Genomic DNA, 25,533 nt, shown 5'->3' on the forward strand with positions numbered 1-25,533 from the left:
AGCCCCAAAAGAAGGTGCCCCTATCCTTCATTATTTCCTATGGAAGGAAGGCATTTAAAAATTTAAAAATTTGTGCAGTCCCTTTAAATGTGATGGCCAGAACTCCCTTGAAGTTCAATTATGCTTGTCACACCCTTGCTCTCGGCTCCGCCCCCAGTCTCCTGGCTCCACCCCCAAAGACTCCTGGCTCCACCCCCAAAGTCCCCAGATATTTCTTAAATTGGACTTGGCAACCCTAGTCCTCGGAGCTTCGCAGACCGAGATATTAATTTTTAGTTTTTAAATCCTTCAAAATGGTGGTCGCGACTTTTTGCTTCTCTCTAAAAAATTTTCTTTTTTCTTTTAAAGGCTTCTATAGTCCATTATAAACAATATGTCCAATAATATTTATCTTCTTATCATCACCTCAATTATTTCCAACAATTTTGAATGTCCCGGACACTTTAAAAATATTATTTTAATTTTAACCTCCTTGCAATGGCCGCTGATGTTTCTCTATGGTATTATAGTCCTAGAGTAGGCTTTTCATCTGCTACTTCCTGCTTTACTTGCCACCAAATCTTGTTTTCACTGGTAAAGAGATCTCACGATACTTGACGTACTTCCTGTGTTGATTGTATATGCTGCAGGTCTGTGATGATGGTGCTCTTTTTTCAAAACCGCAAGTAGACCAAACAATAAATTCCTTCCCACTTTTTAGTACTGTCCTTTAAATTTACAAAGTCCAAATTTCACCTCTTCCTCCCTTCTTCTTCCAAGCTTTCTAGATTTCCATTTCCCACCTTCTGAATTTATTCTGTTTAACTGTAAATAGTCCCAGAATAAAATATAGTAATCTGTACCTTTTCTGCCAATTATCCAGATCCACACCGGTCTTGTGTAGCTTTAGATGTTTAGCAATGTCAAAGAATGATAGGATTTTGTCGAGCTTATGTCAAATAAATGATTCTGAGAACTTCTGCAGATGATGAAAATGCAACTCTTCTCCGGAGACTCCTCAAAGGAGCCCCCCCCCCCCCGGGACTCCCTTTTAGCCAAGGTAAATCTCCTCAAAGTTTTCTGTGCATATCTTGGACTAATCTCTGAGAAAAGTAGGCAGTAGGCATTAATTTGCCTTCCACTACCCCAACAGAAGTTCCAGCCTGCTCCCGTTATGAGAAGCAGCTCAGCTCAGCATTTCCTTCCTCGGAAGTCCTATCTAAGACTGCAGAGATCGCTTCCTCATGAGGAAATGAAGCTTCAGAAGGTGGACTCCATGGCATCACATCCCCACTAACTTCCATCCCCAGACTCTGCCCTCCCAGACACCATTCTGAAACCCTCAGCAAGTATCTGCCTTCCCATGTGAAAGAAAAGGAAAGGAAAGGTCCCCTGTGCAAGCACCAGTCGTTTCCGACTCTGGGGTGACGTTGCTTTCACAACATTTTCACAGCAGACTTTTTACGGGGTGGTTTGCCATTGCCTTCCTCAGTCATCTACACTTTTCCCCCAAGCTAGGTACTCATTTTACCAACCCTGGAGAGACGGAAGACTGAGTCAACCTCGAGCCGGCTACCTGAAAACCCAGCTTCCGCTGGGGATCGAACTCAGATCGTGAGCAGAGCTTAGGACTGCAGTACTGCAACTTTAACACTCTACACCACGGGGCTCCTTCCCATGTGGCACTGGAAATATTACATATCCCAAATTGAATGCTCAGAGTATCTTGTTAACTACAACGTGCAGTTCTATTTGAAGAATTTATGGTTATGTAAGCATGAGGTTTTGCAAACACAACATGTATACTGCAGTACAAAGGTACTTAGGGCTCACTGATTTCAATGGAAATCAAGCTTAGCTACGTGCAAGTTGTGTCACTTTCATATAAATGACCAGACAATTGCAATGATGACCAAATAATTTTATTAACCATCAACTTTGATTCATACGTTAATTTTTTATAGAAGTTATAAGGATGGATTCACATGACTAGTTTCTCCAATTGTGCAGTCAGCTATGGAGAGAGCTAAGGGGAACTCAGTCATTTGTAAAGCCCTAAACATACTTTGCTCTCTGGGACTGTAGTCTTTGGACCTTTTCAGAAACCCACATTCTACAAGAGAGAGACAGAGAGATTCAGAGAGAGAAGCCTGTGCATGTTTTTTATTTCTACTTATTTTCTTCTAATTTCAAAGCAAAATTAAATGTTGAGAAATTAAAGCATTTTATTTCTGCTATTGAACAAAAACAAACAGACAAACAAACAAACAGGCAATACTAAATGGAGACTCACTCTTGTAAGTCCATTGAAGTCAATGTGCTTAAAAGGGTGTAACTCTGCTTATAATTGTCTAGAAATAGGGCTGCCAACCTCCAGGTGGTACCTGGAGATATCCTGCTATTACAATTGATGCTTGTTTTGGAAGTCGGACTCTACCCCCAAACCTCCAGGTAATTCCCCCAACCTGGAGATGGCAACACTATCTAGAAAGCATGCTCATGATGGCACAAATGACAGGAGCAAGTCTTGGTTCAGACCACTGCTTTTATTGTTGTTAAAGATGCTGGTACACAAAGGATTTTCACTAGACATGGACATGAACCTAACCATTAATTGCTATTTGTGCATGAATGGGGCTGATCTGTGGTTTGTTCTGAATGGGTTCTGGCTTTGATGCTTCGTTTGGTTCATTTCTGAAGTTTTTTTTCCACAGAACGCTTGGCGCTGATTCAATCAATTCCTAGTCAACACTGGGATGGGCTTCTGGGAGCCCTAGAAACAACCAATAGCTTGACTGGCAGCTCTGGGAGCTAATAATGAAGAAAGAAGAAGCTGAGCTTTCCTAAGGGCACCTGCTTTGGGGGGCTATAATTTGGACATTCCAAATCCAATCTTCACCAAATCTGGAGGGCAAGTGGAGGAGAGCCTGCTGAAGACTCCTGGTGAGTTTTACACCTCCTGACACAAACCAACTAACGAATCCCAAACCAGGTCAGAAATCAAACAATTCACGAAATGAATCACAATTTCCCCTGGTTCATGCCCATCCCTATTTTCTATCAATTTCTCCTCAGGACTTGGGAGAACTCCTCAAAAAAGTGCTAGTGCTGAGTACACCACAAAAAAGCCCTGGTCCTGATTAAATCACAGTTTGGTTATACACAAAGAAGAGTTTGGTTACACATGTGCTGCAATTCGCTTCCTCTTTCTCCTGTTTGCAGCAAAACAGGATTTTCAGTTTTGGTTAGTTTAAACTATAGTTTGCCTAATCCAGATGTAATTGTAAACTATGACTTCATATTAATATTGTAAGGGTTTGATTTGGTACCTCTCCCCATCTTCTACATAATGGTCTATCCTGTGAGGAACATGTTTTCTTTAGTACTACATCCATAAATGAGGATTAAGTGCTAATAAAATTCATCCCTTTTGGCAGAATGAAAACAGTATAATCTCCCATGCTACTACATTTCATTTTGGGGAGACAAAAACAGCCAAGAGTCAGATGAAATCTACCAACAAGAGGAAAGCAGAAGTCAATGGCTTCAATTTTAAGAATTTCCTCTAAGCACAAAGCAATGAAAACAACACAGAAACAAAAGAAGGAACCATAACTAGATATGGCTGTGTTGGTTGTTTTTGTTTTTTTTTAAAGCAGCTCTCCTTCTTTCACTCCAACAAAGCTGGAAACACTCAACTGTAATGTGTTTGTGAACTATGGGTAGAAAGGAAGAAACATATTCTCTGTCCATGCAAAAAAAAAAAGAGCTCTCTGTATTGCAAACTCTATCAAATATGTTACATGGCCAAGTTGATGCAACAGGTTGACAACTTCAAATACACAATTCATACTGTGCAGCCACAGCCTACTGTCTGCAGTATTTGTTAAGTCTGATTTTTCTCTTCAGTGCCTAAGAATATCAGGTATTTTGGTTAAGAGCAATATAATTAATGATAACTAATCTTTCCTCCTCTTTCAAAAAAATAATAAGAGAAAGTATTTTTTATAGTTAAAACAGGCGTAGGAGTAAAAAACCCACAACAACTCTGCTTAAGCAGTTAAATGCAACTGGCCATTTAAGTAGCACACAAGTGTTTCTTTAGAACCCACGCCAGCCACGCTATAGTACTCAGTTAAAAACTGCCATTCACTATTATTGTATGTGCATGCAGAATGACATCTCTCTATCTCTATGCATTGGAAAACAGGGTGAAAACCAATTCAATGTTATACCTAAAGTAACTATGACAACTGCATCAGGACTGTATCTCACTGGTACCACGCAGCCAGTTAAGAGTTCCCTGGCAGTTAACCGATGCATTTCCTAGCTAATGATCTTGGGTGTTGAACTCATTTGTTAAGAGGGCTGAATCTGACATAAATGAGACCGTATCGGGCCGGGCCATGTTGGGCTGAGCTATATGTGTACCTAATCTTAGATAGCAGAGATATAAACTTTATAAAGGATACAAACACAATTAAAGATTTTTTTTTAAACATAAAACTTTGGTCTTGAAAGGTGCTTTCTTTGTGTTTCTCCAATGGGATCCAGGGAACTGGGGGAAGGGAACTCTGGCTCTTTATTTCCTTCCCCAGGGGACCAGGAGGGGGAGGAGCCTCAGCCAATAGAAGGAAAATAGGCTTGGCTCAGCAGCTCTGCTGTGTGATTGTGATAGCCTGGCATAGCAAGTTCTTCCTCCCCCTGCCTTCCCAAGGAAAGAGCCTCAGACAATGGAGAAAATAGAGGTCTTGCTCTGTAGCTCCGGTGTGATTGAGCAAGCCTGGCAAAGCAAGAGAGAAGGAGAAAGAAGCAGATGACAGTCAGTTGCTTGGGGGCCTGATAGAAGCCCTCTGGGCAGGTCTGTAGCCAGTCAAATTTCAGATGGGGTAGCCCAGTGAAATAAAATTTTGGGTGGAGGGACCCTCGCTCTGGCAGCCCCCACTCTCTCTGCCGCTGTTGCTCTGGCGGCCCTTGATCTCCCCGTGGCTCTGGAGGCCCTGTTCCCTCCACGGCGCCTCCCCCTCCCTCCAATCCACCTGGTGAAGACCAACCCCTCCTTTCCCTTCCCTCCCCCCCACGTGATCATGGCAGGCCCTAGAAAGAAAAATAAGTCCCTGATCAGTGCCGGCTTACACCCCTCCCCCTCCCACCGCCTGCGCATCTTTAGCCGGTTCGTTGTCACTGACCACCTCTCCTTTCACTTTTTCTTCCCATCGCCCGCCCCCCCCCCCCGTGTGATCATAGCGCACTGTGCCTGAACCCTGCTGTGACTGCACAGGCAGGGAGGCGATGGGAAGAAAAGGGAAAGGAGGGGCGGGCAGCAGCAGTAGTGGCAATGGCGGGTCAGCGTAGGAGGCATGGGTGGCTGGTAAGCGGCGCGTTTTGCGGGGGGTGCAAGCCAGCGCTGATCAGGGACTTATTTTTCTTTCTGGGGGCTGCTGTGATCGTGCGCGTGGGGGGAAGCGACAGGAAGGGAAAGGAGGGGTGGGCAGTAGCAGTGAAGGCCAGCCGATGGAGGAGGCACGGGCAGCGGGCGGCATGCTGGGAGGGGTGGAAGCCGGCGCTGAATGGAGGGGCCCTACAAGGGGAGGGGGGGTTAATAGAGGGGCCATGCCCTCCCCCGGCCCCCATGGCTACAGGCCCGCCTCTGGGGGTCTGATTCAGCCCCTGAGCCAGATGTCTGACACCCTTGATCTAGAAGATGGGTATCTGTGGGCAGTTGCTGATCTATTAGCCTCTTCAAAAGAAGGTGAAAGTTGATTCCTGATTTTCTGAGACTGAAAGCCCCTGACCACATTCTTAGAAAACTGAGAGGGTTTTATTTTGGCATTAGCCATATTTGGGCAATGTTGCCTTCTAAAGGAAATGCAAACTTCCACTGCAACTCCTCTTTGGAGGTGAAAAAATACATGGAACAAACTTTTTTTGTAAGTATTTCTATTCTTGTTAGACTCATGCAATGGTTGTTTTGTTTTTTGGTATACGTGTACACAACTGATGTACTCTAGGCCCTCCATAATTATGTGTTGGAAGACCAGAGCTTTTTTTGAGCAGGAATGCAGGCACCAGGCGGTGTGATCTAATATGCAAATGAGTTCCTGCTGGGCTTTTTATACAAAAAAAAGCCCCAAGAAAGACTATACATAAAGAAAAGACAAACTCCTTGGTTCATTTCCTCCTTGGCCACTCACCTGACATCAAGTTCTGGCAAGACTTGGCAACTCTGCATGCATGCAAAGTACCTTTGCAGCACCTTATGACTTTAAAGAATAATACACAACCTTTAGCTGGACCTCCCCCATCTCTGAATTTAAAGTCAAGCATCATTTTCATGGAATGAAGAAATAACTGGGAAATTAATCCAGATTAAGACTGGTGATACTGTTCAAGTGTCCTGCCTGCGAACGGTTATGCTGTCTCCCCTGCTCAGTTGAATATGTGTGCATGGTTAGGAAAGAAATTAGAAGCACTGCTATCAAATCATTAAACTCCTTTGCAAAAATGGTAAAAGTTTTTAAATCTGTCTTTTGCATGCCAGTTCTAACTACATCAAGCTGAAATAAGTCTTAATTTCAGTAAGATTTACTTTCAAATAATGGGTTGGATCCTGCAAATGCATTCCTCTGATTAAGGAATGCACAAGATTCTCATGTGGTAGACCTTCTGGTAATGGAGAAGCCACCAGTATTCCCTCTAGGTTGAGCTAGTGTGAGCTAGCTCACAGTTTTTTAACCTCTGGTTCACACATTTTTGTCTCAGCTCAGGAAAAATGGTCCTAGAGCAAGCTAATTTATGCAGTAGCTCACAACTTTAATGCCAGTAGCTCATGAAGTACACTTTTTGTTCACAAGACTCCACGGCTTAGAGGGAACACTGGAAGCCACCATTAGAATACATCCACATGATTCAATTCATTGTTTGAAAGCAAATCCCATGGAAAATCAAGATTTATTTCTATATAATGTGTCCAGATTTTAGCTGAGAACATATGTTTTAGTCTGCATTTTTATGAATGGAGACACTACATTACTAACAGTGCCATCCTGCTGAATTACACCCTTCTGAACTCATTGACTTCAGCAGCAGGTGTTATTCCGTTTAGGATTACATTGCTAATCTTTTCTGAACAGGTAATTTCAAAAGTCCATTTTTCTTATTCTTAAAGCTTTTTAGCAATGCAGTTTTTCAAAGTTGTTCTCCTTGGGTGATATCCTTTTCTGCCCTTCTCCCTACCCAATCCTGCCTAAGAACCCAATCCATTTTCAGATGTTTTTCTTTACCATTTGGCACTTTTTAAAATGTGAACTATAAAACTGCTGCCTTAGTTTTGAGCAAAACATACCTGACTTCACATGGGATTTTATTTCCATTGTATGATTGCTCATCAGCAACAATATAGTGGGTTCCTACTGCTGTAAATTTGAGTAACAGTGCCTTATTATAACTAAAAAAACAGAAGTTAAAACCTAAAACCAGCTTCAAGAGAAAGAAGGATGACACCACTCAAGCCCACTGGAACATTAACACTAAAAGTGTGTATTTATACACTGTTCCACAAAAATAAATGAGATTATAGAGGCATGCAATTTTTAGGATCAAGCTTCACTTGTCCCCATGGATTTGCTTATTGCTGAGCACGATGATATCTTGGCTTTCGTGATTTTGGCATTTATAACAATACAGTTTGTAAAAATAACAGGGGAGGGCAGTGTTTTACCACATTATCTACCTTATAAACCTTCTCTGTACAATGAATCCTACAAAACTGTTTCCTAATGTCTTTCTTCCTATGCTGTTACCTTCCGGTACCAAAACTGGACATTCTGATAGTATCAATATACACCGTTTGTTCTCCTTGGGAATGTCTCAAACCACTTAAAAAGCATTGATGACTACCAATTCAGAATTCATATTTACCAACCATGGAAGTTTTGAGGCAAAAGGAAAGAGGTTTTTAAAAGTATATAACCTGATAACAGGTGACCTTTGACTGAAACATGGTAAGACTTTTGAAACCAAAGTTATCTCCAATGGAAAGCTAACATTCCCCCATTTGTCTTCCAAATTTGAAACTATGTAACATTGTAGCTTGTGCAATTAAGCATCTACCCAAAGAAATGGTAACGGCTTTGTTAATTCCAGATAATACGAGATAACATTATTAATAATACTGCATTTATGCACCAAACTTCATGGGATCAAAGCATATCACATAAACCAAAGAGCCAATTTGGTATAGTGGTTAAGTGCATGGACTCTTATCTGGGAGAACCGGGTTTGATTCCCCACTCCTCCACATGCTGGAATGGCCTTGGGTCAGCCAAAGCTCTCATAGGAGTTGTCCTTGAAAGGGCAGCTTCTGGGAGAGCTTTCTCAGCCCCACCCACCTCACAGGGTGTCTGTTGTGGGGGAGGAAGGTAAAGGAGATTGTGACCGCTCTGAGACTCTGAGATTCAGAGTATAGGGCGGGATATAAATCCAATACCATCATCATAAACAGTTTTAGTATTACCTTGTAAGAGCCCTATAGAAGAAGACTGTAGATTTATACCCCACTGAATCAGAGACTCACAGCAGCTTACAATCTCCTATATCTTCTCCCCCACAACAGACACTCTGTGAAGCGGGTGGGGCTGAGAGAGTTCTCGTAGCAACTGCCCTTTCAAGGACAACTCCTACGAGAGCTATGGCTGACCCAAGCTGGATAAGCATAAGCTGGAAAACCTTGGCTTCCTCACTGCCTCTTCTCTCCTTCTTGTGATCAGGCTGGTCTAGGGAGTCTTCAATCTAACCACAATTTGTTGTGATGTTTTAATTTGAGTTCTTTAACAAATTATGGGGAGATGTCCATAAACTGGGACCAATCTGTGGTTTGACAGTTAGCCACAAATTATGGTTAGACTGTAGACTTCCTAATCAGAAACTCTCCAGCTGTGGCTCTACACATGAGAAGAGGAGGGGGGAGAGATGCACAACCCTAATGATTCCAAGTTCATATCAAATAGTGATTTGTTTGTAACTTGATTCAGCACCAAACCATATAAACCAGGAGACATCCGTGATTGGATCTCCTACTTAAAAAATAAATAAAAAGTAGTTGAAGGAGAAGCTAACATTGGGCTACTGCGATGAAGCAGTGCACTGCTTGGGCCGGAGGGGGGAGTTGATCCTTTTCTCTACACTATTTCCCCAGTTTAAAATTGCTTTCTCCATAAAACAGTTCTTTTCAGCTCCAGCGCCTACATCAATTTCCCTGCCATGGACAAAGGACAGCTTGAAGGGGATTTAAAAATTGGGGAATGGGGAAAGGATGAATCCCCACCCAGTAGCTCCATCCTGATCTCTCTCTGGCTGCTTTTATTTATTTTTCTCTGATTATACATCTTGTGCTTTCTTATTTAGTTTGGTCCTATGTCCACTTAGCGAGTTCATTGTTGGTGGAAATCCCAGTCTCTGCACTAGAGGCCTCTGTCAGTAGACTAATTAATGTTTGTGTTATGTCTTTTCAAGTTTTAAGGTTACATAGAAGTAAATCTGATAAAAGATATAATCCCTATTTTTGCATTTCACTGGAAATTGCAGAAAAAAATATTCGGCAGCAATCTTAAATACACTTTCTCAAAAGTTATTCCCACTGAAATTAAAAGGGCTGACTTATGAGTAATTACTCTGGCAACTCTTTTTCAACACTAACACTGCCCATTTCATTTGGAAGGTGTTATATCCTCATGCAAATATGTATTCTTTGGGATAACAGGCTGTTTAAACTAGTGATGCTTGCATTGGCATGTTATAGGTAGTTTGCTGCAGAAACTATGTCTAAAAGAATTCCATCTAAGTAGCAGTCACTCCTCCAGTAATAGGCTGGGGTTAAATCCAAATACTATCACTAGCAGATGCAATGTTAGTTACAAATACCTGAGATGAACAGTGCCAATGGGGATGAACTAACTATAACTACTTCTAGCCTTGTGAAAAGAAACAGTCAGGCACGGTATCTTTTTCAGTTGTAGCATTCCTCATACCTTCTTATTAATTGCATAATACTTTTCTCATAAAGAAGCAACTCCAAGAATTAAAAGCAACGAAAAACCTCAACAGTTAAGCCTTAACAGAAAATACAGCCCTTGAGTATGGGTAATCCAGAAGCAAAGAAAGCATCATACCAGCATGAAAATGTCCTACACCACATACTCAAGCCTACAAACCTCTATTCTACATTAGTCAGCTGAGACTCTTTAACTGGTCAGATATTTATCCATAGCTGTTAGAATTCAAACTTCAAACACTGATAATATACATTTTTTTTACTACTTAACTGTCCTGACTGGTACAATATTAACTACATTCACAAAAAAGCATATATTTTTTTAAAACCCTACGTTAATTAATTCAGAATAGCTTCCCTACTGCTAGCCCATTTCTGTACTTAGAAATCACAAATATTGCTTAGAATCTTCTCTTCATCAAAGGATATAGGAGAGCGTAAAAAGTGTGCATAAAAGTTGGAGAAAACTTGGCGTAGTATAGTGGATGGTGCTGGCCTCAGTAAGCGGGCCTAAGTCTTTGATTAGTCATGAGTATGTTAAGAATTCAATTCCCAACTTAATTAGGAATGGTAATGTCATCCCCTTTCAAACTGTTCTTCCTCACAGGGCTGTGACCAGGGCAAATGAGATAACCTAATACTTGCTAAACTAAACCCTAGGAGGACAGCAGGATTTGCCACTCATCCCTGTGCAGCATTGATTCTGAACACATGTATTCAAAAGTAACTTCTACCAGGTGCAAGCAACTTTTATAAAAGGGTGTAGGGTTGCAGGATTAAATGTACAGGAAAAAGTTGTGACTTGCTCCCTCTAGGTGAATTTATCAGGGTTAATAGACAATGGGGGGCACATGGATAGCATTCTTTCTGTCCCCAACTGATCTTGCAACCAGAGTGCAAAGAGCAACTGTCAATGGGGGAATACAAACAACCATTTACAGAGCAAAATAAACTAGGCAGCAGCATAGGTCCACAGCAAATTCCCCCTCCCCCCAAAAAAGTCATGCAACTGGCTCTTGGTCAGGCTGAACATTAAAAAAGGGGGGAAGAAAGAGAAAACAAGTTCTTCAAAAGGTGGTCTTTTGTTACAAGGCGAGGGCGGGGGGGGGGGGGCGATCCTCTCTTTTTTAGGTCCCCCCCCCTCATCCAGCTTGATGAAGAGTTCTGGAGCGTTTGCCCACTGTGTTGCGTAACTCTGGTTGGTCTTAATAAGGCAGCAATGCATGGTTTTGGTTTTTAACATTTACAGAGATGCGCAGGAGCCCCGCTGCATCCAAAGAAGCGGCTCTCCAAAACTTATGCTGGAACAAACGCGCTAGTCTCCAAAATGCCCCCGGCTGGATCCTACTTTCTTTCCCGGTCGGAAGGGAGCGGCAGCTTACCCTGCCCGTGGCGAGGAGAAGAATCGCCTTCTGCTTCCCTGGATTTCTGGTCAGGTGCAAAAGTGGCCTCCCCCCGCCCCTTTCTTCCTAGTGGAGGCAACCCCCAAGCTGCTCCTCGGCGCCTTGAGAGGAGCCAGCGAGAAGGCACTCGCCAGAGGGCAGCTGGCTCTTGGGAAGAAGGCGCTGCCTGCTGGAGGGAGCCCCAAATCTCCGCTCGTTCCCTCTGCCCGGGCTTGGGAAGGCGAAACGACGCCGGTTTAAGAAACTTTACCCGCACAAACTCCCCCCCCCCCACACACACCTCTTTAGGGCTGCGATCACACACGCTAAATAATGCAGTTTCAATCCACTTTTATTGCACTTTCCAACTGGATTTTACTGTATGAACTGGCAAAACCTAGTTGGAAAGTGCACTGAAAGTGGATTGAAACGGCATTATTTAGCATGTGTGATTGCAGTCTAGGAGACCCAGCTCCAGGCCAGGCCGCCACCTGTGCGCTCCTCGCCAGCCCGGTTCACACACACCCACGTACACACACACGCAACCCCGCTCTGGGTCTCTCTACTCCTCCAGTCCAGTCCTGGGTCTCTTACCTGGCCCGTCTTCCTCCCGAGCGGCGCCTTTCTTGCCGGCGCCCCCTTTGCCCTTCTTGCCCTTCCGCTTCTTCTCGGGACCCTGGAGAGACGTCGACGAAGAGGAGGCGGCTGCCCCCTGCTCTTTGGCCGCTGCCCGCCGCGACTCGCTCATGTCCAGCGCTGCTGCGCCCCACACCAACCTTTCCTTCCCCTCTCCGTCTCTTGGCTCCCCCCGGAGAAACTTCCACTCCCCGCAGGGCCACACGCCCTCAGTCAACGGAGCCAACGAAGAAGAGACCCCCCCGGCTCAAGAGGAGCGACGAGGGAGAAGGGAAAAGTTTCGCCTGGCTCTTCTTCCCGCCGTCCCCTTCTCTCCCCTCACAGCTGCCTTCCTTCGGCGCTCGCGGCTCTCACTCTGTCCTGGCTCCCATCCCTCCTGCTGCAGCCTGAGAGAAGAGAGAGAGAAGTCCGGGCAGGGAGTTCCTGCCAGGCTTTTTTTTTTTTTTTCTCGCCCCCCTTCCCTCCTCCGGGGGAGTGAGTGAAGCGAAAAGGGGGGGGGGATTCCTTTCTGCCCGCCCCAGGCACGCATATACACACCGACACACACGCACTCGCACACACGGGAGGAGCCTAAGCAGCCCCCCAGGGCCACGAGGGTGTGGGAATGTGGGCGGGCAGGGAGGAGCAGCGGCGGCGGCTGCGGCGGCGGCCCGGAGGCTGAGGCGGTTGGAGCCCAACAGAGGTCGCCTCAGCTGCGCCTGGGAAAAAGTTGGGGAGCGGGTGAAAGAGAGGAGAAGGAATAGGCGGGCTCGGGCCCGGTGGCGAAGAAAACACCTTGGCCCGGGCAGAGGTGACTGCGAGGAATCCTGTACCTCCTCAAATGTGTGCTCCACCCTGATTGGCATTGGGCACCTCTGAATGGGATCCTTCCTCCTTGGAATCCTTTCTGCTTCTCACCCATACATAACACACACGAGGGGTGGAAGGAAGCTGCTTAAACTGAGGGGCTGAAACTGGTCTGACCCAAAGCGACCACGAACCTAGATTTCACTGAGGTGGGAAAACTTGCCTGTGGACTAGATTACATTCATGCAGACTAAGCAAGGCTGAGTGTTGCTCACACAGACAAAGCAAGGCGGAGTGTTGCTTCATACAGTGGCCTCATCAGGGTCCCTCCACGGAGAAAAATAAGATTTCAGCCAGAAAAGACAAGGTTTCAGTCAAGCCGCTCTGACAATCATCTTTCTACTAATGAAATCCTTTGCAGACCTACTCTTGTCTAAGCTCATTTGTCTGAGTAGTGTTAGAATGGAGTAACCTCATGGAACTGTGCTATGCATGTACAAGACTCTTTTTTAAAAAAACAAACACGTAATTCAGAGCTACTAGTCTTCTGTGCTGCCTGAAGTGGTACAGCCCAGACATGGGTATAAAACATAACCTCAGGAAGAAGAAAGGTAGCTTGGGGGTAGCTCAGAAGCAGCCAGGCCATGGCCTCATCTCTCAAAGGTCAGCTGTTTGTGCTTCCATTTAGGGCAAGGCCCAAATCGATAAACAGGATTAGGATAACAAGATTAGATTCCTCAATGCAAACTGGAGAGCGGTTTAGACACTGAACTGTGAAACAGAAATTCTTGGCTTCAAATTTCAGCTTGTTAGCCTTGAATTCACTAGGTGGCCTTATGCACACCATTATCTCTCTGCCTTATGTTCTTGTTCTTCCTGTAACGTAAGTGTATCAATGCAGTCCTGCTTTAAAGGGCTGTTGTAAGGATAGTAAAATATATGAAGTCATTTGAGCACTTACCAAAACAATTGGAGAGCTATTACCAAGTTACCTAAATATATTACCATCTCTCCCCCTGTTCTTCTACCATCTGTCCTTATGATAGTACACTTGAAGGTTAAAGGTTATTTTTTTTCAACAAAGGACAAGCTCAATAAAGATCAGCATTACTCTCTCAGGATGCAAGAAACAGATAAGAAATTACTTAGATTTGGCCTAGCGAAGGGGGATTTAATGACACTTGGGAGAACCAAATCCTTACTGATGATTAAGAAATGCACAAAAGATCTAGACTACTTCAGCTCAGTTATACGATCCTGGAAAGTATGCTCCACCCAGTTCTTCCGCATCCTTCCTTCTCTAGCCGCACTCTAGCTTAAACCGGATCCTTAACAATTCCTCCTTACTAGAGCATTTATGCTTGCAAGCTTGAATGCTGCCCCTTCAGCAATCTTATGTGGCAGATATTGTAATCTGTCTCATTCAGATGGGCTTTGCCAATACAATATGAAAAACGTTGACTCCCTATTGCATATTATATTGGAATGCCCTCACTTATTACTGAGATTTATGGAATGCCTTGTTTTTACCAAAATTTCCTTCTACTGTAACAAAAGATAACATGGTCCACTATTTGTCACTGGACAGAGATCCAAGGACTGCGTTGGTAGTGGCCAAATATCTCTCCACCATATTTTCCTTAAAGAAATGAAAGCTCCTCATTTGCTGCTCAAGATAACTGGATCAAAGAAGCTTGAAAGAAGGAAAAGGAAATTCGTCCTTATGTCAGAAATTTCACCACTTGACTTCCAGAGCCTGATGATTTCTTTGAGCTTCATTCATGGCATCAGCAATAAAATAAGCACCTGAAACTGCTGTATACAGAGCTGGGTCATCACTACTTAGTATTAAGATAATTTTAAATGGAGATGGCAGAGGCTGAACCAATGGCTTTCTGGATGCCTTTGAGCTACAGACCTTCCATCAATGACCCATTCCCTGCTCTCCTCCAACAGCAAGGCAAGAGAAGGTGCCAGCAAACTGACTCACTGACCAATCATCTAGATAGCCATCAATCCTATATGAATAAAATCATTTTAAAACTGAAATTATTTCTTCTATTTTTGTTCTTATGTTTTTACTTGAGATCTTGAGCCATCATCAGACTTTGCTACTTTATCTTTCTGCTCCAAAGAAGTCATATATAGCCTCACTGCTGTACACTCCTGCATCCACTTCAATCAAATTCATTCCAAGGTCAAAAACATTTTAGATTTGCAGACTTAATGTAAAAGTCCAGCGAACTGCAAAATTAAGGTTGTATGTGCAGAACTGAGGAATCAGAAATATTCAAGAAAAATGAGACAGGGCGCTTACAAATGATCAGATGAAAGACTGAATGCTTTGTATAATGATAGTAATTTCCTTATATTTGAAATCATCGTCATCATCTCATGCATAAATATTTGCAGGTTTAGGTTCTAAGGTCCTAAATGGGAGCACATACAGCCTGGGCTGCGTGAACTGCACTGGCTGCCAGTTACATACCGGGTTCGTTACAAAGTGCTGGTCATTACCTTTAAAGCCCTATATGGTCGAGGACCTGTCTACCTTAGGGACCGTCTCTCCTCATATGAACCCCAGAGAGCACTGAGGTCAGCCGGGAAAAACCTGCTGACTATCCCCGGACCGAGAGAGGTGAAGCTGCAAAGCACCCGTAACCGGGCCTTCTCCTCTATAGCCCCGAGCCTATGGAACCAACTTCCAGAGGAAATGCGGGCCCTGCGGGACCTAGAACAGTTCCGCAGGGCCTGCAAGACCTTCCTCTTCAGACTGGCCTTCCCTGATGAAAACGGAAATTGCGAAGGAAACCGCCATCAGAAAAAGTAAACATAGCACTAGCACTTTTAAAAATTAACTAATTTAATTTTAAAGCTTAACCAGATTTTAACTAAATGCTGATAATGTTTAATGTAGTTTTATTTACTTGTATAAATTAATTCTGAACCATGTTGTTAGCCGCCCTGAGCCTGCTCCGGCGGGGAGGGCGGGATACAAATAAAATTTGTTGTTGTTGTTGCTGAAGCAAGTTGTATCATGTACATATAATATATCCATATTTGTTTTATGCTAGGCACAATAAACTGAATCTTGCTAAGCACCTTATGAACCCGGCCATATGAGAAAAGCCAAATCAGATTGTGCGGGCTCCTCCTGAATTCTGCCTATTGCCCATTATAGAATAGCTTCTGCAAATAGTAAGAGAGTGGGCATGGCATTATGGTTAGACTGTTAGATATTAGGACTTGGACAACCAGGTTTGAATTCCTGCTCTGCCATTGGAAACTTGCCAGGTGATTTTGGGACTGATGCAATTAGGGATGCCAGCCTTTAGGTGAGGCCCGGGGATCTCCTGGAATTACAGCTCATCTCCAGACTACAGAGATCTGTGGCACTGTACCCCACTGAGATTCCTGTTCTCCCCCCCGTCCACCGAGCTTCCTATCCTGGAGCTGGCAACCCTATCAAATGGCCATCACAACGTGGTTATTGTGAGGATAAAGTGGAAGAGAGAGAACAATGTGATAAACCACTTTTGGTTCCTATTTGGGAAGAAAGCAAGACAGAAGCATTTTAAAAAGTATTAAGTATATTAACTATATTATACAATAATGATATGGGTAAAAAAGTTATATCTTTAGACAAGATTTGTGAATACCTAGAAGCCTGAATTGCCTGCACTAGTCTGATCTTGGCACAGCCACTAACCTGGTGTTAGAGATATAGACTAACAAATGTTGTCGGTGTTTTCCATGGCCTTGTGATTCAGTGGCTCCAAAAAGGAAATGACCTTGCAGTGGTCATCTCTACCCTTTTGCCTAGTAGCTGAAGTCAACAGGGATGGCCATTTGCACACCCTTAGCAGTTATTTTAACTCATCATCAACATCTCCTTCCAAAAGCTTTTACTTATCTATTGTTTTCCTCCTAGTTAGTTAAGTACACTGTGAAAGAGATTAACAGCACTTTGAAAAGGGGTTTCTAACAGGACATAAATACTCCCAGCCCTTTTATGTCTTCATTTAATTAATTCCAAGAGGTCTTCAAACATTTCTACTGGTTCCCTGCTATCATAGGAAGAAAACAGTCAGTGTTCTCAGATTTCCAGATCTCAGCTTAAGAACACTGATCTTCTGCATTCATGCTGAAGTCTAATGGAAGTGTTGTCTTTATCAAGGTGCTGAATGATTTTCTTTCAGAATGCTTGAACCAGTGTATCTAATGGGTAGGTCTTCATTTTGAAAACGGAAGCTGTTCATATGTCTTTTCTTGACCGACTCCTAGAATAATACTTAGTCCCAGAACTCCACCTTCCCTTTGCCTAGTCTCAGAAATGTGACTGTGCTGTCCTCTTATTTCAGACTGCTTTAGGTAGTCCTGATGCATCCTGATTCTCTTCCTTGAGATAGTGTCCATCTCTGAACAATTTCCCACTAGCCTTAAGCCACTCTTGCACTCCTTTTCTCCGCAGGGCTTCTATCGGATTTCACACTATCTGCCCCCCGGGGCTGCAACTCACTTCGCCTTTTTCACATGGCAAACAGAAACCAGTTTTTAGAGGGTCGTTTGCTGCATGAAAGAGGCTCTGCAGATAGTATGAAATCCGACAGAAGCCTCGTGGAGAAGAGGAGAGTGAAAGTGGCATAAGGCTAGTGGGGAATCGGTCTCTGTGTTGGCAAAGAAACAGGGGGTATCCTCATGTAATGGACAGAGAACAATGGTTGCATTCAACATATGTTCAATGTACTAGGGTGATATTGGTTAGAGGGTCAGACTAAGATCTGAGAGACTCAAGTTCGAATCCCCACTCTGCCAAGGAAGCTTACTGAGTGACCTTGGGTCTAACATACTTCAGGGTTGTTTTGAGGATAAAATGAAGAAGGGGAGAACACTGTGAGGCACTTTAGGTTCCACTGGGACAGGGGTGGGGTATAAATGAAGTCAATAAATAAGCAATTCTTTTCCAAGACACCTTTCACGGCGTACTAAGTGTACTCTGAAACTGATGTGAACAGAAGAATAGTATAAAATAAGTTAATTTAATTTTTGTTACATGCTTATCACGGTGTTTGCTTTTCCGATGCTATGTATAATAAATGTTTTCTTTAATATGATGCTCCAACCTCTAAAGCTGTTCTTTTTTTAAAAAAAAATGTAGCTTGCTGGTTGCTTGATTAAACCACTAAAGCAACTTGACTAACAGCACAATCCTGGGGGAGGGGGGGCAGAAAGTCCTTTGGGAGCAGATGATACGCTATGCGGGCACAAGTACCAGCTGCGCCCATGTATGGCCACACCGCCACAGTGGAGGGAAGTTACGTGCGCGTGAGGCCGCCCCAGTGCCGCTCTGCCCAAGAGCAGTGGTGCCTGAGGGCTGCGCTCAAGCATTGGCGGAGGTGAGGCGGAGTGCGAGCTCAGGCGCAGGAGGGGGTGGAGTTGGGGGCGCAACCAGGCTTAGGCGGCTCCCTGAGTAGTTTGGGCCATGATGACCCCCCCCCCCCGAAAGCACAAAGTTACGTCTGCAAAAATGACAGCGTGCCCCATAGGCACTAATTGAAACTGAAAACAAAGGTCGCCTGCACCCTTCCCTTGGTCTGCCCTCTGCCACGTTCCCAACCCCTGGCAAGGCAAGGTGTGTGGTAGCTGCTCTGATGCGGGGAGATGCGTCAGAGACTGTGCCTTTAAGAGAGCGCCTGGCTGAAATGCAGCCTGCTCCTCCAGCTGATGCCCCTGCAGGTGCACTTAATCTCAGTCTCCGTTTTTGCAGATGGGAATCCAGCATAGAGGCCACTCTGTCAGTGGCCTCTCTGAGGGAATGCCTGAGAGGGTGGGCAGACTTGGTTCTTGTGGGGGGGGAGTGGGCTATGAGCCGCCATGCTGCCCCCACATGACTGGACAGGTAGGAGGGGGGTGCCACCCCTCAGCCTGCCCAGGCTGACGGCCTACCCGACCCCACAGGGCTGTTGTGTGCAGGGCACAAAGGGGGGGGGCTGATGAAGTGGACTCTGAGTTCTGAGACTGATGAACTTGTACTCTGAGTTTTGTGGCCCCCGGGGGAGGTGTTCCGTGCACATGGCAGGGGGTGTCAGGGCAACACAAGGAGTCTCTGGGTGGGGGGTGTCTGATGGTGGGCTGCTCATTCCCAGACACACTTTCCAGCTGCTGTCTATGACAGTGAACTCCTGCACTTGGTACTTCCTGCTTGTCTGCGCATGCCTCTGCCTGTCTGCCTGCCATTGGCAGAGTCTCTGACAGCAGGAGGGTGTGAGGGAATTGACGGCCTCTCCGTGGCCCTGTGTGGGCCTGTCCCGCCCCCACCCCTGCCTCGCCACCAAGCCAGGCTTCTCGTGGCCAGCCTCACTAATGTTCCCTCCCCGTGTTGGTGGGACGTCTTTCCTTTACTTTTGATGGTCTGCCCATCATTGGCTCCGTTCTCTGTTTGGGGGCGGGTTGGAGATGGCTATCAGCCTCTCCGGGACCGCCTCTCCCCATCCCTGACTGTCATGAGCCATGGCACATGTGCCAGGACTGGCCAATGGGAGGGGGCTGGCCCCCCCTCCTGCTGCCTCCGCCTCCCTTGCGTGCCTACGCCAGTGGTGTTGTCCTTCTGACTGTCTCCCTCATGGCAAGCTACGCCTCTCCCCTCCCCATGCTCCAGCATGCCAAAATCCTCAGGAAGTCTACTAACAGCGCGGCAGTTATGCCACAGCCAGCTGTCACTTATGTCTGGATTGGGCGGCTGCCCATATAGGAATAAAGTCTGAAGGAATAATGTTTCCAAAAGTTAGCTTGATATGTTTGAGGCATTTCCAGGTACAGAACCATTTGGTTTTAAAGTCTCACTAAAAGTCCTGGAGTTTTGAGCTCACCTTTCACAGTGGAAGAGTCAAACGTCCCTTCTGAAGTTTGTGTTATGTTTGACATACAGTGATAAAGAAGGACCAAAAATGAAGTAGAATAAAGAACTTATTTTTTTTTCCTTATTGGTCTGTTCAGTTCTTGTACTGATTACACAACTCTCTAAATTCATAGGTTTTCCCTGCTCATTTCCTGAGACCATTTTTACTGAAGATGTCAGGGATTCAGCGTGGCATCCTTCTACATACGAAACCTTTGACCAGCCTCTGAACTAACGTGCCCCCTGATGCCATTCTAGGCAGCACAGCTTGTAGGATCTGCATTGTATTTGCTACTTGATGGGTCTTCCGCTTCCACTTGGGCATTAAAGGTCAGTCCCAGGTCTGGCAATGAAGACCACTGCCTTAGGAGAATCCAAATATGTGTCAAAAGACATTCGTGGACTGTAATGTAAACTGAATTCACTGTAATTAAAAACCACAGACCACTCAAAATCAAAGTCAGCTAGCTCCCAACCAATGCTATGGGAAAAGCCTGAAGTGCAACATGCTTTGGGGGAAAGTCCAGAGGCAGATTTCACTGTGTTCTGAAGATGAATGGAAGGAACATAAGAGAAGCCATGTTGAATCAGGCCAATGGCCCATCCAGTCCAACACTCTGTCACATAGTGCCCCCCCTCCCAAAAAAAGAGCATAACATTATAAGCAGTGGTGAGGGTGGAAGAAGCAATGGCTGTGTTCATTAGGGGTACAGTAGAGAGTGCTCAAGTGGAATATATAGGTAGGCATGTCAGGGGTAGGCACAGACCACAGAGACTTGAATAAAGGGATTCATAGCAGAGGTTGATCCTTGGGCAACTTTTTACAAGACATTAACTATTAAAAACAGATAGCTGATTACAAAATTGAACTGTAATTTATGACAGGTGTGCATGCATATGAGCATATGGGGTTTCTCTCAAAATACAGTGACTTAAGAACAGGAAGCAAATCAAATCTCATATACATTGTATTGCTTAGGATTCCACTGTTAGTCTCATTTTGCTTAGGGAGGATGCAGGCCTCAGATTCAGTGGGAGCTCACAGGAGCACAGCTCTTGAACCTTTCTGAGAGTTCCACCTCCTCCTTCTGAGAGTTCCACCTCCTTGTCCATTGAATAGTATGTGCAGCTGCATAACAATCCCTAGATGAGCTCCACCACCTATTTTTCTACAAAATGTCCCCTTGGAGGTTTCATGCTATGTTAACCACCAGTGGAGTCCTAAACAAAATTACATCCTTCTAAGACCACTGAAGGCAAAAATTAGCAGACAAAAGTGGCAATATCCTGCTTAAATGCCCCAACATTTCAGAAAGAAGGAAAAAACTCAAGATACCTTGAAGATGTAGGGAGTGGGACTGCCTCCTCCCATGCTGTCTTTCCCGCTAGTTGAGTTCACTCTCACAAGCTCTCTTCTCTGTGCTTTTTTCTCCTGTTCAGAGGTTAGGCAAGTGGCCACCAGAGGCAGGGCTTTTTCAGTGGTGGCACCTCACCTGTGGAATGCCTTGAGGTTCACCATGCAACTTTATGTTGTGAGCCGCTCTGAGCCCGCTTCGGTGGGGTAGGGCGGGATATAAATCGAATAAAATAAATAAAAATAAATAAACTTGCTGTCCTTTTGGTGCCCAGACTTTTAACTAGGGGTGGCTTTTTAAAGCATTATTTTATAGTCTGTTTTAGCTTGCAAAGTGTTTAAGTCTATTTTAAATGGATCCATGCTTTAAGTTTTATGTTCTAGCTGTGTTTTATTAAGGTTTGTGATTTGTTTTTATTATGTTTTATTTTGTAAGCCATCTGGGACAGGTTTGGTGGAGAGGCAGTGTAGACATTTTCCAAATAAATAAACAAACAACTAAAATGTAAAGGAGGCTGGATACTACTTGTTCTTAAAGGGCTACCAAATGTATTCAGTTTATGTACAGGTTTGCTTAAGCAGTCATAACCTGGGTGGGGGGGGGGGCAGTTTAGCATTTTAAGTAGTTTCTATTTCATGGCATTGCACAGGTCATTAAAAGGTCTGTGTGAACGAATTCTGGAGGCTGAAAGCCCAGAATTAGCTTTGCTGCCCTTTCACCTTGACATCAATCAATAATCAATGAACAACAAAGAAAACTGCAAATCTTTTCTTTTAGAAACCACTGAATTTCACCTGGGTACCATGTATGATGAAAGAAAAGAAAAAGGAAGCTGCCATCAAAACAGGTCATCAGACTGGAAGTTGTTGTGTGAATTCAGTTTACATTACAGTTTACATTACATTGCAGCGTTTTATGAAAGAAGGAACTAGAAAAAAGATTTCAGCATTCTCTAAAGGAGTTACAGATTATGACATAAGGCTCAGTTTTGCAACACACGATGCTTTGACATGGCATTACAGGCATAATGCTGTGACATCCTCTTCTCAACTGCCAAAATACCAAATCATTTACAGAATGGGAAACAAATCCGAACTGAAGAATGGTCATCTTTCCCAAGGAGTAAAAGGTTTTGGGATGCAGTACCTCACTTTTTCCTTAAGGGGTCAGTGCTCCGTAAGCGCCGAATAACGTAAAGCCAAATGAGTTTCTTTGCAAAGAGATGTGAGGATTTGTAGTTAGAATTTGTCACAAGCCCAATTTCTGTGCACAATGTAAAGAGAATACCCTACCTTTTATTATTATTATTTTTTAAAAAGATCCAAAAATCCTTCACAGAGCTGAGCAATTATTTAAACTGCCAAAACGATTATCCTTGTGATGGGTGGCATGAAGACAGTGAGAGTTTATGATGAACTGAGTGACTGCAGTCCCTTATACATTTAGGAACAGGTCTTTTTTTTTTGTAGCAGGAACTCTTTTGCATATTAGGCCACCCCCCTCTTGTGTAGCCAATCCTCCAAGAGCTTACATGACTCTTAATACAGGGCCTACTGTAAGCTCTTAGAGGATTGGCTACATCAGGATTGTGTGTCCCAATACGCAAAGGAGTTTCTGCTACAAAAAAAGCTCTGTCTTTGCAGCAGCAATGCCCCTGTATACAAGTGTATTCACAAATATAGGAGACAGCTGCAGATACCTTTGTACTGGAAGATAAACCTGCTCCTGATGACCTTAGCCACTGACTATCAAGTCTTCTGCTATCTGCATTTCCTCACCTCCGGTTTTATTTCATTGGTAATATCATAATAAGATGCAATGTTGGGATCTGGAATTTAAGCCAGTTCAAATAAAAATATTGTTGATTTTTTTTCCCCAGAAGGCCTATAAAGAAAGATTATTATGCTGCCCCAGGATGCTTGGGGGGAATCCAGTGCTTACTGGCTTCTATCGCTGAACGGCATGCAATGGTCACAGAAGAAGTTGGCTTGATGCAATTCTATCTCAAAATATATTTATCACACTTTATCCCACTGTTCCGCCATGGAGCTTAAGGCACAATGTGAAGCCCTTCCACAGCAGTTATCCTCCCCACCACACCGTGAAACAGGCTCAGAGGCAGCAACTGGGCCAAGGTTACTGAGAGAGCTTCACAACTAATGGTGTGTGTGTGTTATTAAACTGGGTCTTCAGGTTCTATTGTTGAACACCAACCATTACTCCACACTTGTTCTCTACAGTTAAGCATATCTGGACCTCACAAGGATTTAAATGGAAGATTGCCTCAGGATCCCATATATGCCATAAAGATAATAAATATATATTCTTCGCACATTACTAGTACTAATAAGTAAATCTCATAACATTGCCACAACACCCTTAATCACTGAACTCTCCATTTTTCAAGAACAAAGAAAGCAAGATAATAATATAGAAGACAAAAGTAAGAGTCCAGTAGCACCTTATAGACAAACAAAATTTGGGGGAAGGTATGAGCTTTCCTGAGTCACTGCTCACGTCTTCAGATACAGCTATTCTCACAACAGCTGTTCCAGCTGTATCTGAAGAAGTGAGTCAGTAACCCATGAAAGTTCATGCCATACCCCAAATTTTGTTAGACTTTAAGGTGCTCTTGGACTCTTTTCTGTTGCTACAGACAAACACGACTACCCATCTTGGTCTATACAGAAGGCAGCTTGTTCACACTAAGAAAGGTATTGATCGGGGCCAACCCTGCCACTAGGCAGACTAGGCAACTGCCTAGGGTGCTGGCCTTCTGGGGGTACCAAATTGGGCACCCTCGTGTGACTCGCTGATGTTATCATTGTAGGTGGGGATGCCAGAAGTTAGCCTTGTCTACGGTACCAGACAGTCTAGGGCCAGCCCTGGTAGTGATAAGAAACTGGATTATGTATCTACATCCACAAATGAAGGAGAAGTGTAGGATAAACAATTACCCACAGCTTGTGTTCCTGCTATATCAGAAAACTTTCTGATGTATTTGAGGAGCCACCATCTACACCTACTGACTTCACTATATATGCATATGCCTGTCAAGTCGAAACCACCTTATGGCAGCCCTAGCAAGGGGCTTTCGAGGCAAGTGAGAAGTAGAGGTGGTTTGCCATTGCCTTTCTCTGCAGAGTCCTCCTTGGTGTTCTCCTTTCCAAGAATGGACCCTGCTTAGCTTCTGAGATATATCAGGCTATAGCGTGCCGCCTTCCCTTCCACTGACTTGACTGCCCCTAATTTATTATTATTTTTTTACTTCATTTTTTTACTTCCTCTGTAATGGGGATTCAGTGTGGCTTACAACACTCTTCCTTTCTTGATTCTGTGAGCCAGGTTAGGTTGAGATATGATTGACCCAGTGAAACCCAGCAAGTTTCCATGGCAGAATGGCAATGTGAACCTGGTCTCCCAGATCCTAGTCCAATGGCTTTCAAAGTTTGGGAAAGGCTTTGGATACAGAATGTGAGCAGGAGGAAGAAGATGAAGAAGAAGAGGAGGAGGAGCAGTTGGTTTTATATCCTGCCCTTCACTAACAAAAGGAGTCTGAGAGCAGCTTACAATTGCCTTCCCTTCCTCTCCCCACAACAGACACCCTGTGAGGTAGGTGGGGCTGAGAGAGCTGTGACTGACCCAAGATCACCCAGCTGGCTGCATGTGGATGAGTGGGGAATGAAACCCAGTTCTCCTGCAGAGTCCACCACTCTTAGCTACTGTACCAAAGCTGGTTCTCACAGGAAACAGAAACATTACAATTAGGCATGGCTTTAGTTTTCATAAGTTTCTGCCCACTGGGAGAAGTGCCCAGCACTCAGCAGCAAAAAAGCAGGCATAATATGGTAAGTGGGGCCACCTGTGATTGGAGAGGCACACTGTAAACCTAGTAGAACAAAGCAAGAGTCAAGCTGCACCTTTAAGACCAACAAAGTTCTATTCAGAATGTAAGCTTTCATGTGCTAGAAGCATACTTCCTCAGACAAAAGTCTTTTGTCCTTTGATCTGACTTTTGTCTGATGAAGTGTGCTTCTAGCACATGAAAGCTTACATTCTGAATAAAACTTTGTTGGTCTTAAAGGTGCAGCTTGATTCTTGCTTTGTTCTACTGCTTCAGACTACAGGGGTGCCGGGCAACCCCTCCCGCTATACTGCCATGCTGCTCTCACCTTCCTGGGTTTGTGTAGACCTAGAAAGGCGAGAGCAGCATATGTGTTCCTTGGAGCCTGCCACAGGTTCTGGTGCCCTAGGCCCTGCCCGTCCCATCAGATCCAGGAAGGTGAAAATGGTGGAGCAGGACAGCTCCTGCGCTCTTTGGAGGCTGCCTTCCTTTGCAAGGGAAGGGAGCCTCTGAAGCACCCAGGTGCCACCCAGCCGCTTTCGCCTTCCCAGGTCTGGTGGGGCGGGGCAGGGCCTAGAGCACCAGAACCCGTGGCACTGGCC

The 25,533-nt window shown here is 44.5% G+C and overlaps 1 protein-coding gene across 8 annotated transcripts in view; it reads right to left on the reverse strand.

Annotated features, from left to right (window-relative positions):
* Positions 1-25,533, reverse strand: part of NRG1 (neuregulin 1) — a 456,659-nt gene that overhangs the window by 243,934 nt on the left and 187,192 nt on the right. For 7 of the 8 annotated variants that reach the window (XM_060237088.1, XM_060237087.1, XM_060237086.1 and 4 more), the window contains exon 1: positions 12,007-12,194. The exons of the other annotated variant lie outside the window; for it this stretch is intronic. In XM_060237088.1, coding sequence (XP_060093071.1) covers positions 12,007-12,160 — 154 coding nt within the window. In that variant the 5' untranslated portion in view covers positions 12,161-12,194. Of the gene's footprint in view, positions 1-12,006; positions 12,195-25,533 lie in introns of those variants that run through there. 8 annotated transcript variants of the gene reach the window in all.

This window comes from Heteronotia binoei, chromosome 4, assembly GCF_032191835.1.
Source record: "Heteronotia binoei isolate CCM8104 ecotype False Entrance Well chromosome 4, APGP_CSIRO_Hbin_v1, whole genome shotgun sequence".
NCBI classification, from domain to species: domain Eukaryota; kingdom Metazoa; phylum Chordata; class Lepidosauria; order Squamata; family Gekkonidae; genus Heteronotia; species Heteronotia binoei.